This window comes from Anser brachyrhynchus (assembly GCF_964034855.1).
Source record: "Anser brachyrhynchus genome assembly, chromosome: 6".
Classification (NCBI taxonomy): domain Eukaryota; kingdom Metazoa; phylum Chordata; class Aves; order Anseriformes; family Anatidae; genus Anser; species Anser brachyrhynchus.
The window spans coordinates 24,697,695-24,710,488 of record NC_137700.1 but is presented as its reverse complement, the minus strand read 5'-3'; the positions used below and the strand labels follow the sequence as shown (position 1 = coordinate 24,710,488).

General features: G+C 60.4%; 1 protein-coding gene across 5 annotated transcripts in view; it reads left to right on the top strand.

The window, feature by feature from the left end:
- Positions 1-1,472: 1,472 nt before the first annotated feature.
- PSD (pleckstrin and Sec7 domain containing) overlaps positions 1,473-12,794 on the top strand; it is a 36,882-nt gene continuing 25,560 nt past the window's right edge. For 2 of the 5 annotated variants that reach the window (XM_080598198.1, XM_080598202.1), the window contains exons 1-5: positions 3,598-3,749; positions 6,394-7,204; positions 7,280-7,382; positions 7,490-7,946; positions 12,081-12,524. In XM_080598198.1, the coding sequence (XP_080454324.1) occupies positions 6,461-7,204; positions 7,280-7,382; positions 7,490-7,946; positions 12,081-12,524 (1,748 nt within the window). In that variant the 5' untranslated portion in view covers positions 3,598-3,749; positions 6,394-6,460. Of the gene's footprint in view, positions 1,573-3,597; positions 3,750-6,393; positions 7,205-7,279; positions 7,383-7,489; positions 7,947-12,080; positions 12,525-12,794 lie in introns of those variants that run through there. The other 3 variants (XM_080598199.1, XM_080598201.1, XM_080598200.1) reach the window with 3 other exon arrangements.

Here is a 12,794-nt window from a genome sequence, read left to right as displayed (position 1 = left end):
TCCTGCGTCAGGCCCTGAGCTGATCCCCGGTGACGAGAGCAGGCTGAGCCCCGGGGGAGGAAGCGGATTAGCTCCAACTGCTGCAGCAGCTTGCCTGCGTCTTCCTCCGAGAGGCACGGTGCTGGCTGCTCTCGAGCGCCTGGCCTCGGATCTGACCCTGCACGCACCTTCATCCCTGTCAGTGTCCCACTGAAGTGAGCAGAGACTTCAGCCAGCTCTGCTGGTGTCTAGCTGTGTTTGAGGAGCCTAGGGGAGCAGCCTGCTCTCGATGGGGCGAGATTTAGGGCACCGGGGCCTCACACTTAGAGGAGCTGCCCTCAAGTCAGGAGTCCAGGCCTTGGTTCCCAGAGGGGCTCCTGGCTCGCGGCTGAGCTTGGGCAAGTCTTTCCCCCTGCCACCCCTGACTTTCCCTTGTGCTGATAATGCAGCTCTTTCCACCTCAGAGGCATCCTAAGAGGCTGGCAGGGTGTCCGCAGGCCTGCTGGTGTCCGCAGGGGCCGGGCTGCGGAGGGCACACTGTTGTTACGAGGTTGGTGCAGTGCCAGGCCACAGCTGCTGTCCCGGGATCAGCACCTGCCCTGACTGAATGCCTTTAGCCTTGCAGAGGCTTTGGGGTATTTACAGTTGCCTACCAGAGAATCTGAGGATACAGGGAGGGCTAAAAAAATATACAGTGAGAGCTAAAAAAAAAAATAAAATAGAAGTAAAGCCAAGCCAAGCTGTGCAAGTCAGGGTTGGAAGGCGAAGGTGCCTGAGGAGCTCCTTGCTACACACCAGTGCGGGGCTGTTGTGGCAGCATCCCCCTCATGCACCCTCTGCTTGATGTTCTCCAGGCTTTCGTTGCATCCCTAGCACGTGTCCACATTTCCACACTGGGAGCCTTTGCCCAGTGTCTGGGCTAGATGCTCCGTTCCCTCACCACACTTGTAATCACTCCTCCTTGACTGACATTTTAGGGTTTGCACACTATTTTACAATTAGGTATGTGACCACATTGCCTCCCTGCTGTGTTAGGCTTGCTGCCCCTCTCCTGCAGACGGCGCTCCCTGCATTCCCTGCTCATTCCTCCCTGCACCCTTTCACCTTTCTCCCTGTGAATCTGAAGGTGGAGGGAAGGGATTTGCTGCAGAGCGAGTTAGAGAGCAGCTCCAAAGATCTGTGCTGCAGCACAAGCTGTGTCCTGGGAGGCTACACCAAAGAACTGCAGATTTGGGTTGTTTCAGGCTAAATTCATCTATCTAGTGCGGTGACTTCTGGGGGCCTGAGCAGCCTGCTGGCACCCAGGTTGCTCCCTCCCCACGGGAGAACACACCCCACCAGCCAGAACCCGCTGACTGCTTTCCTTCAAGACCATCTTTTCCCTGAGCATCTTTTTACCAAGAGATACTCCCACACAATTGTTCCCTTAACTGCTGTGTAGGGAGATTATTTATGGCTCAAACTGCGCTGGGGCCCCACCTCCCACATCCCCAGGACAGGTTTTACCACGCTGGCGTTCTTGCCTTCGTCCCGATGGAGCGATGCTGGTGCTGGCAGACACCCCAGGGCCGTGTCCTCACCCACCCTTAGCAGGTGAGTGCCACCCCCCCGAGCTGGGAGCAGAAGGCCCTGCTGGGGTCCCAGGACAGCAGGAGGGTCCTGGTGCTGATCTCTGTTACCACCTCCTTGCCTGGGTGAGCGCTAGAGCAGCAGTTGTGTGCTGAGCATCAAGGAAGGGTGTTTGCACCATTTATCCTCAGCCACCAGCCCGGCGGAGTAACAGATAAGTGCAGCAACCCACTGCAGACTCGGCTTATGCTGCAGTGGGTTTTTAATATCTAGCGAGGATGTGGTTGGGTGTTGGCACAGAAGGGATTAATTAGAGCCGTGTAGTTAAGCCCGGGCCCCGAGGGAATGCACATGACCTCACGGGTTGCCCCGGAGCCCTCGGTGTGGAGACAAAGGGAGCTCGGCTTCCTCGCCTCCCCCGGATGCCTGCAGGGCCAGGCTCACCATTTCCATGGTGCTCCCCGCAGCTGGGTGAGGAGCACCCACCTGCCTCACAGCCATGCCCGCGCTGGCAGGGCCGCGCCGCGCGCTGAGGCCAAAGCACAGCCCCACTGCCTTCGACAGCAGAGGGACGTGCCGGGGGTCAGCGGCGTGTGGCTCCCTCCTGCCATCTGGCTCTGTCCAGCTGCTGGGACAATCCGACGGCTCCAGTTAGCCTCTTCCAAGGAAGAAGTTGCTCGCTGTGCTGCTCCGGTGACACCCAGACCCTTCTGGGCTTGGCGGGGACGGGAGCACTGCAGGGCTGTGGAGGTGAGCAAGGACAAAGCCGGCAGTAGCTACACCAAGCTGTGGGTGGGCTCGAGGAGCCGGCAGAGACCAGGAGGTGGAAGGGACGGCGTGGGGCCGGACAGGCTTGTGCAGGATTTGGTGCCAGGTGACAGCGAGCACAGGGGCTTCTGCTCCGGAGGCGTAGGGCTGCGGGTTGCGGGAAGGCAAAGGGCTGCGGCCAGGGGCAGACAGAGGTATGGGGAGCGATGGAGCCGGCAGGGCGCAGGTGTGTGCCTGGCCCCGGTGTGGGCACGCCAGGAGAGCTCTGAGCTCTTCCACTTGGTTAAATTTGTCGCTCCGGCGGCGGCTTAGAGAAAAGCCTCCCCCCCCTCCCGCCGCCCTCCTGCCATCAAGAAGCTGCTGAAGGAATCAGGTCGCTGATCCCGCGGCAGCGAGGCCCCTAATTAGCCCGGCTTTGCTCGAGTCGGCCGGGAGAGCGTGCGAGGCAGCTCGGGGACCCGCGGTCCCCGGTGTGGGGGAGACAGGCTGCACAGGCAGGAGCCTGCAGGAGGAGGGGAGAAAATGGCAGTGCTTCCATGCATTAAAGATGAGGGGAGCGTGCAGCTTCCTCCCGGTGTCCCCGTGCCCGGGCAGGGAGATGGGGACTCGCTTCTGGGTGGCGGCGAGGGCAGGTGGGCACGGAGCTGGGCTCACCCTTGGCCAGGAGAGCAGCACGAGGGGGCAGCTCCCCCAAATTCCTCCTGAGCACGCTGCGGGCGTGCAAGGCACCGGCTCTCCCGGGCCTCTCCCCTCTCGCACGCCTGGTAACGATCGCCGGGCTGGCTAATAAAGCGCTCTTTAATCGCGAATCGATCGGGCAGCGAGCGCTGGCTGCCAGCCGCCGCCGCGTGCAGGCCGTGGCCGGGTCCCCACCGCCGCACCGCTGGCCCCGCGCGGGATGCGGGCGGGATGCTTGGGGTGGCGGCTGGGTCTCTGTTGCCGTCCTTGGGGTTTCTTGCAGTTGGGGTGGCGTTTCCCACCCGTGGGCAGCCCAGGTGGCCTGGGACCTGTGGCACCGTTGGGGTTTCTGTCCCCGCGCTCCCCGGGCAGCGGTGCCGTGCGGGTGCCCACGGCGGGTGGCACAGGGACACGCCGCGGGACGGCGCCGCGCGTGGGGCCGGGGTCACGGCGCCACCCCCGGGACGCGCACCCCGGGGGGTGCTCCCCGGGGCCGCCGCCGGTCCCGGTGCCACCGGGGGGGGGCGGGACGCGGCTCCCCGCGGGGCTGCCATTGGCTGCCGCGGCTGTCAGCGGGGCGGAGTGACGGCCCCGCGCCGGGGTTAGCGCGGCGGGGAGCGGCGGGCTGGGGACGGTGGCACCGCACCGAGCCGTGCCGGTGGCACCGAGCCGAGCCGAGCCGAGCCGAGCCGAGCCGAGCCGGGCGGCAGCATCGCGGAGCAGCGGAGGATGCGGCGGCGGCGGCGGCGGTGCCGGTAACGGCGGGGGGCGGCGGGGATGGGGCCGGGTGGCCGCGGCGGGGCCAGGTGCAGCACCTGCGGGTCGCAGCCGCGTCGGCGGGGAGCGGCGGGGCCGCGGGGACAGCGGGGAAAGCCCGGCCGGGGGCTGCCTCCTCGCCCGGCTGCGTGTCACATCCACTGATCCCGGCCGGGCGGGAGGTGCGGGGCGAGGGAGGGCGGGCGGGGGGCGCAGGGGGGAGCACAGGTCCCTTCCCTTCCCTCCCGTCTCTACCCCGTTCTTTGCCCCTTAAAAATAAACGATGGTTGTTCCCTCGCATCCCCCACGCGTCTCGCGTGGGTGTGCGCTTCCCCCGCAGCACAGCAGCGCCCGGCGCCTGCTGCTTCCCCCTCACCACCCCGCTCGGCACCGGCGCGGCGCAGGGGCCAGCAGGAGCCCCCGGCCACCCCCCGGGCTGCTGAGAAGCTGAGAGCAAGTTTCTTGTGCGCCTGAGAGGTTCCGCCGGGAAATGAGCCCCCCACACCGGTGTGAAGCCCCCCGCTGCCACGCTGCGGCTCCCGAGTTTTTCTCCCCGGACGCGTGCCCCCGCTGCTCGTGGCTTCCTTCCCTTCGCACGGCTTCTCCTGCCCTGGGCAGCGGGGCCAGCAAGGCCCCCCCAGGTGCCTTTCAGCCCAGCCCCATTCATCACGGTGATTTAAAGAGCATCGTTTTGATTCACGATTTAAATCGGCAGGCAGGAAGCCTCAGCTACATCATTGATTTCTCATCACGGTTGCGTTTGTGCTTTTTACCTTTCATTATTAAAGAAAGGCTCACTCCGCTGGATGGAGTAACAGGCTGGCTCCGGAGCCTTGCAGACGGCATGGCCTTTGCTACGAGTCTGATGATTCTCCCTCGATAACCAGGAGGACACGCTGTGCTCATCCCATTTATTTTAGCAATAACTCGTGTACATTGAGATAGGCTGTTTTTTATAGATTTGTTATGTTACAGTGAATGCCGGCTATTTTCTAGTGATAACTTTTTTCCTTGGCATGTGTGTCAGTCCACATTTAGATAAAAAGTGGGATTTCATCTGAAATATATAAACCCAGCGTTTTTGTTATTTATCAGTTAAGCAACCTTGAATGTGAATATAACCATAACAGGGGAAAAGATTGTAAAAACAGTAACTGACATCTTAAACAGAGAATATTTTCTGCAGCGAGTGAATTGCAGATTGCTGCTGCTCAGTAGGAGCCAAATTTTTCAGAAGTGTAGTAGTGCAGATAGAGAGGCGCCCGCCCCACGTGGGTGATTTGGGCTGTTTTATTAAGAGTTATGTCTCTGCATCCCTCGAGCCTAAACACCACTGAAAAAGCCAGTCCTATGCCCTTCGGTTTAATCCTGTCTGGTTTGCACCAAGAAACGGGGAGAAGAAATCATGCTTTCCTCCATTTGCAACTAGCGTTTGGTTTCTTGCTTTCAAGTGGTGAGATCCAAGTGCAGGAACGAGTACCTCTGCATCTGGGGAAGCTACAAGCCGCCAAGGCAGAACCTTTGCCGTGCACCAGGAGTGCAAGAACTTGGGGAAAGCCATGTCCAAGTGTTAGCTGCCCCGTGAGAAGGACCAGTGCTGAGGGTGTTGGCACCTACCTTCCCATGCAGTGCCTCGCCACGCTGGGGTGACAGGGATCCCTGGCAGAACAGTCCCGAGGCAGGGGCGGGCGAGCCGGGGTCGTGTTGCTGGCACAGGCGCGCTCGGTCCCCCCGGGGCAGGACTGTCTCAACCACTGCTTTTTGGATCTGCTGGTGTTGACAGCTCTGTCTGCGCCACGGATCGCGGCTGCAGCATGTGATGGGGTGACATACTTTAAAACACAAGTTGACCTCCAAAGAGACAGGCTTCTTGCTCGTGCTGATGGTGTCAAACTCCTTCAGTGAGTGTGATCTGGGGACGTCTCAGTGATCCAGTGTGTTCCCCCTTATTGAGGTGATTTTAGGTGGCTACAGGTAGTAAAAGTATTCAGCCTAAGCCAGGGTAAATGAAACCCATTTCAAAGCACACAGCATGCTCTCCCACCACATCTGGGTGGTGCTGGTCTATAGGGGCAGCACCTGAGCATCCAGGGGACCCAGGGAAGGAAGCAACCCCCTGGTGTGCCCAGAGCCTAGGTGAGGAGCTGCTGGTGTCCCCGCTGTGGGGCTGGTGTGATGGGCACTGTCTGCCCGTGAACATCTTATGCTTCCTGCTGCAGGAGGAAGCTCGGACAGGGTTGTCTCACCTGGAGCTTTTTCTGAGCTGAGCTGTCATGAAGACAGGGCACGCTTTGCATGTTCTCCCCATTGTCCTGGCCCTGTATGGCCGTGTGGAGGCTGATGGCACCACAGATCCACTCATCCCCATGCCAGCCTCCTGTTCTTGATGATCTGGTGCTCCTCCTGGCACTCCCGGCCCCCACTCGGTGAAGCCCGTCTGGGGGCTTCAGAGCCACCCCGGTGCCCTCAGCCGTGCCCTCGCATCAGTCTGGGTAGGGGGCAGTTGGGGCTTCTCTTCTCAGGCCACCTGTCTACAGATGCTTGGGCCAACCTGCACCCTACACCCATCTCTGAGCAGCATCCCCCTGTCTGCATCTCCCCACCTCGTGCCCCCTCCTCTAACCACCTCTCCTTGCCCTTTAGGGCTGCCTGAGGATGCCTCGCCCTGCCCAGCTCCGGACCTGACACCTGCGTTCCCCTCTCCGTCAGCATGGCGCAGGCGGGAGGCCTCGTCCACCTCCCCACCGCTGAGGGCTGCGCCGCCTCTCCCCCACCTTTCTCCCACGCCGGGGACCACCGGCCCTGGCCTCCAGCCGCCGCCAGCCCCGAGCCGGGCCGCCGCAGCCCCCCGCGCTGCCTCACCCCCAACCTCAACGCCGGCCGCCTCCACCTCCTGCGCAAGGGCCTGGCCCCCGACGCCCGCCGCTGCTCCCTCGGCCTCTACAACAGCACGGGCTCCCTGGCCCGCAAGCCGACGGAGACGGGGCCCTTCGGCAACGGCGGCTGCCCGGGCGGGGGGCGCCTGACGGCCCCCTGCACCCCGCGGAGGGGCCAGCACGTCGCGGGGCTCGCCTCGCCCGGCAGCCGCAGCCCGCTGGTGGCCCCCGAGGGACGCAGCTCCGTCGTCACCTTCCGCTTCATCGAGAAGGCCAGCGTGCGGCCCCTCGGCCGCCCCCCGGCCCCCCGGGAGAACGGGCCCTGTGGCGTGGAGCCCAGCGAGGGCTGGTGCGTGCCCCCTGGCCAGCCCCAGCCCCAGGAGCGGCTGCTGCGCAAGCTGAAGCTGGAGGCCTCCGTGTCCGACCCGCTGCTGGCCGGCAGCAGGTCCCCGGGGGAGACGCGTCCCCGCGGGGGCGGGAGGGACGCCTGCACCCTCGCAGCCAGCTGCCTCTTCAGCTCCCTCACCAACGGGCTCCAGGCCCCACCGGGGGACGTCCCTGCCGGCCCCCGGCCCCAGGTAGGTGCCTGTGACCCCTCACTGGGCTGAGCTGGCCCAGCCCCGCTGCCCACTGACCGCCGTGTCCCCCCGCAGGGCAGCGCCTGGCCGTGCCCCCGGCAGAGCTCAGCCCATGCCCAGCGCATCGCCAGGGCCAAGTGGGAGTTCTTCTACGGCTCGCTGGAGGCCCCGAAGGCAGGTAAGGTGTCGGGCAGGGACCTGTGGCTACCAGCTGGTCTGGGGAGGATGCAGAGCCCTGATCTACTGGGATGTGGGGTCGAACGGGGGCTCTGGGCTCTCTTCCAGGCTCCTCGGCCCCCCTCGCTGAGCGCTCCCCAAATCCCAGCTGCCTGCTGCCTGCAGAGCCGCAGAAGTCGGTGCCCGAGCACGGCCTGAGCCACGTGGAGGTGGAGATCGAGGTGTCCCCGTCAGGCGGCAAGGAGCACGGCTCCTGCGAGACGGGCATTATAAGGAGGACGGTGAAGTACTCCGAGACAGACCTGGACACCGTGCCGCTGCGGTGCTATCGTGAAACCAACATCGACGATATCCTGGCTGAGAAGGATGAGGTGGATTCGGCTATCGAGAGCCAGAAGGACAGCGAGAGCAACCCCAGCTTTGCGGGGACCCCAGGCCGGAGGAACAGCACGCCTGAGGAGCTCCCTGAGCACGGCGCCAAGCGCACGAAGGACGGGCTGCGTGGCAGAGACGTGGAGGAGGACGATGAGGTGTTTGAGGCCATGAGGAAGGAGAACAGGGAAAGGTGAGGCTCAGCGTGTGAGGGCAGAAAGCTCCCCTCGCCCTTCTCGGTATCCCAAATGCATGACAGAATGGGCTCTGCCAAACGAGTGCCCAAGCCAAAACTCTTGGCAGCTGTGCTTGAGCTGTGCATGGGGTCAGGGGGGTCCTGGAGCACCCCTCAGGGCTGGGGGTCCCTCGCTGCCCCATGGAAGGAGCGGGGCAGTGCTGGTGTCCAGTGCAGGGCACTGACCGCGGGACCCGCTCCCGTGGAGACAAGTCCTGAGCTCAGGTCACCCATCCGAGCCAGGGCACTTGGGTGACAGTGTCAGGGAAGCTCTTTGGGCTGGAGAAAACCTTTTCACACCACTGCACTGTGCGTTGTTTCTCACTTGTGTGGCAAAATATCATGTACCAGGACGGTGATGGACCCTTGGGCGGGACGAGGGGGCTCAGCTTCATCAGCAAGCGCTCCACACGCAGAGGGCAAGGTCTCGCTGGGGAAGCAGGGCCAGGCGGTCCCCGCGTGCCAGGACAGAGGGGTGCCTGGCAGCGTGCACAGCCACGCTGTGCCAAAGGCAGGCAGGATGCACGGGGGTGGAAGAAAAGGAAGAGGGAGGCTTTGGTGTTGTTGGTGGGAAGAGATGATAGAAAAAATAACTCGCAGTGGTGTCCCTGCTCTGGGGGGGGAGAAGCGTGAGGCGCTGGGCTGAAGTGGAAGGGAAGGTGCACGTTGCAGAGGGGAGCTGGGCTCCTGCTGTTTTTTCCAAGAAGGAAATGCATTTTTTTTCCAAATGAACTGTCATAGAAGATTTGAAAAGCTGTAAAGTTATATTATTATCACTCCAAGCAAGTTCTTCAAGTTGCTGTAACCATTATCTTATGTGGTGATAATCTATTTCCAAACCTGTACTAGGCCATTACAATTCCTGTGGGCTGTAAGCCTAGACCTGCTTTTTGTCCTCTGAGACACCTTACTGCAGCTCGCCAGGCAGTGCTGGAGAGGTCGGATGTATACTGAAATGCATTGCTGCCCCGAAACATGGTGCTCCCGGTATAAGCATATAGTGGTGGTGTGCCCATTTTATGCAGCTGCTCTGTAGACCCGTGGCTTTTGGCTTTTTTTGATGTGCAGACCCCTGCCTACTCCCCAGCTAGGTGCAGAGCCTGCGGACAGCATGCCGAAAATTGCTCGCCTAAAACCGCAAGCTCGTTCGGTACCTGCATTACAGCCCCGGGTTTTTGCTTACACGCTGCTTCCGAGCTCTGCAGCTGCAGTCCTCCCTCCTGTTTACCGGGCACTGGTATTGATGTTTGCTACTCCAAGCTTTCTGCTTTGCCTGCTTGCAGGAGGGTTGATGCTGGGGCGATTAAAAATCCCCCTTACCCCCCTGTATCCCAGGAGCCTGCACCACCCTGCCCTGCAAGAGCTGTTGCAAACCAGCAGCTTCTGCCCTGGCAGTTTCTCTGCAGAGCACTTTGTTGGTAGCCGGGAAGGACCAGCCCTGCAGAATGACTGAAGCACCATCAGATGCTGATTTGCAGATATAAATCCCTTTGGAAACCTAGCCTTAGGGGTTTAGCACCCTCTGCAAGGGGGGATTGGCTGGGCACTGTCTTGTTGCCCTTCATATTCTGGCCAAAGGGCACCTTCTGTGTGATCTGCCCTCCCAAAATAAGAGACGTGCTAACAACTGGCAGGCTGAAAAATCCAATACAGAACCAAATAAGACATGGAAAGTGACAGAAGAAACAGCGTCTTCTTCCAGCAAATCCTCTCCCTGAGTATATTTAGAGGCAGATCTACAACTAATGACCAGCCTAAGCCTTTACTGTCTTTATTCCCATTAGTGGCAGGGAGCTGAGACCTGTCAGCAAGAGCGGGCTCATCTGCCCCCTCCCCGAGCATCCCCAGAGGGTCAGTAAGGTGGTGGCAGGGCCCAGCGTGGCCAGCAGCACCCACGCCCCGGCCGAGGAGCCAGAGGAGGCTTTGCAGCAGGGTGCCCCAGTCCCTGGAGTTTGCAGGGCTGGACGGAGGCACCTTTTCTCCCTGGAAGCAGAGCAGCCTTGCCCAGGACAGCCCTTGGGCCTGCTGCCAGGGGAGCCTTCCCACAGGGGACGCGTGTCCCCTGCTCGCCCACCTGGCCCACCTCCAAGAGAGGATCGCCGTGTGTGCCGCACCAGCCTGAAGCCAGAGACCTGTTTTTGCGCTGCCTGCCGCTGCTGTGCAGGTGCTTGACTGGACCCTCAGCATCTCCTCCCCTCGCGCTGCCCCGGCTGCATTGCCTGGCCGTAGGGCTGTGCCTCCTGCACCGCCCCTGCCTGGGAGCAGCCACAAGCGGAGCCGGGCAGGGCTGGGCAGCGCGGGGCAGGCTGCCGACCCTTCTGGGGCAAGCAGACCCTGTGCCTGTGCTGCTGTGACGAGGTACTGCTGGATCTGAAAGGCTTTGCTTACAGCTGGCTTGCTATTTTGGGGTGGAGAGGTTGTTCCCGGAGCTCAGATGGTGCGGACAGAACCAGCTATGTTTTTTCTGTGTTTCGGCGGCAATATGCTTGATGGCAAAAATAAGCCCGATTCCCTTACCCTCTCCTGGAAACAAGGTCCTTTCTGGCTGCGGCTGTTATCCTTTCGGGTACAGCCCATGGCCCTCCTTATGGATGCAAGACGCAAAATGAAGTCAGCAGCATTAGCTCAGTTCAGCAGCACATTGCAAAATGGTAAGGGCAGTGAATGCACATTCGCAGTTGCAAATGCTGAGAGGTCTCTTCTCCGGTGTCCTCATCAGAAAGTCCCCTCTGAGGTGGCTCCCGGGGCTCATGCTGGACTGGTAAGGACGCAGTGCAGTGCTACGCAGCTGGGGAAACGCTCGTGGGTCGACAAGAGCAGCCTTCATCCTGCCTTTCCTACCCACTGCTCACTTAGCTGAGCTCCCTTTGAGGCCACCTGCATCTGGTGCAGTGAAGCTGGCAGCTTGTGGCCTGGTGAATAATCAGGGTGAGATTTTTGAGCAGCGTATGAAAGCTAATGAATGAGAAAGCCACTTGGTGCTTCAAACAGCAATGCATTTTCTGAGCCTTCTGTATGAAGCTGTTTGTTCATAACAAATGTTATGACAAGCTGGATCAGTTCTTTGCTTTTAATCAGGAAAGAGAGTGGCATAACAAGTGCTTTTCTGGTACTTTAATAAAGCGATAGCAGCTTCTGAGCAAAACAGGCTTTTAGGGCTGTGTTTGTGCTTATATGACTGAAGCACTGCTGTTCTCGGTGTTGGAAATATCCCTACTGCCACATGCTCGGACCGATGGGCAGGTTGCAACTTACCTCACTGACAGAAGAAAAGTCTCAGGGCTTGGAGACTTAGAAGCTCCTGTGCTGGGCTGGACTCAGACCCGTGCTGGAGCTGAGCCGAGCCTTCCTGCAGGGCTGATACGTGACCAGATGATTAGCCAGGGCCAGGAGAGCACGGTTTGGTGCCTTGGCAGGAAGCAGCACCTGGGGTTTCGCCCTTGCTGTCAGGACAGGATATCCTATTCTCTCTGGAGTCATCCCTTGTCTTATTTTCACAGTGGATCGTCTTTGTAGGAGAGATACAGCCAAGTGGCTAGAGCGGTACCCCAGAAAGTAAGCTGGGCTGCACTCAGCAGGCACTGTCTGTGCAGACCCTGCAGGCAGGCTTTGCTCAGTGCCCGCGGTGTCGCGTACGTGGACGAAGGCGTCGCGCTGCCCTCGGTGGCTTCAGGAGTGCTGTGGAGCTCTGAAGGCTCGTGGAAAATTCAAGCACTTGCAGATTTGGTTGGAAGTGGAGCTGAAGCACATCCTGGTTTGGTGCTTGAGCCGTTTATTGGATCTAAGCTCAAGGCGAGTGACTGGGAGCAGTAGCCCTCCCATAAGCTTCTTAGGAGGATGAGCCACTAAAGGAACAAAAGTCTGTAGCTCATTAAAGGAGAAGCATATGTCTGGAGGGAGGCCAGGCAGTCCCTCTTCCCATCATGTCTTGGGCAGGCAAGGCTTCTCCTCGGAGGTCTGGCATCCTGCAGCTTTTCAGAGGAGACTTCTGCCCTCCCCAGTTTCCTTCTGGAGCAGTGCATGGGCTTTTGTTTCAGGGCTTCGATCCCTTGCTCCTCAGTGACCAGTTCTTCTCACTTTCTTTCCCTCTAGGATCATGGATCGAGACACACAGGGTATGCTCAAGTCTCCAGTGCCTTTCCTGCTAGGGCACAGCCTCTCCAAGGATGGCATGGACTCTTTCAGCAAGCATTTTGAGAGCATCATGGAGTCCCATCGAGCCAAAGGCACATCTTACACCAGCCTGGACTCCATTGACATCCTCTCCTCCCCAGCCCGCACCCATGGGACCTTTTTCACTTTTGACCTCCCAACCCTCACCCCAGAAGTACAGGGACAGATCCGAGACAGCGCCAAGCTGATCGAGGAGAACTTTGCTCCTCTGGCTCACTTGGAGCCGGACTCTGGGACCAGTTCGGCCACAGATGCCCCCTGGACTGAGAGGGAGGAGGAGCGAGGGAGGCAAAGGAAAGGCGTTCGGCGCAGCCCTTGCTGCTCAGAGGACAGCTTTGGTACTCCCTTGGCCTCCAACATGAGGTGAGTGACCAAAGTTGCTTGCTGCCCACCTGGGCCACCAAGGCTCGGTGTGGAGTCTAGCCCCGTGCTGCATGTTTGTAGCCCGAGCCTAACCTCTGCTGCTGGGGAAAAGGGGAAGGGTCAGGACTGGGCTGTGCTGGTGTCCTGTGAGGTGGCAGGTCAGGCCAGTAGTCATCGTCCTGTTGTGGCAGGCATGTAGGTGAGAGCACATCCCGTGTTTCATCTTCCCCAGCCTTGTTGGAAGCTATAGGTCTGGGCTTTCCTCCCACC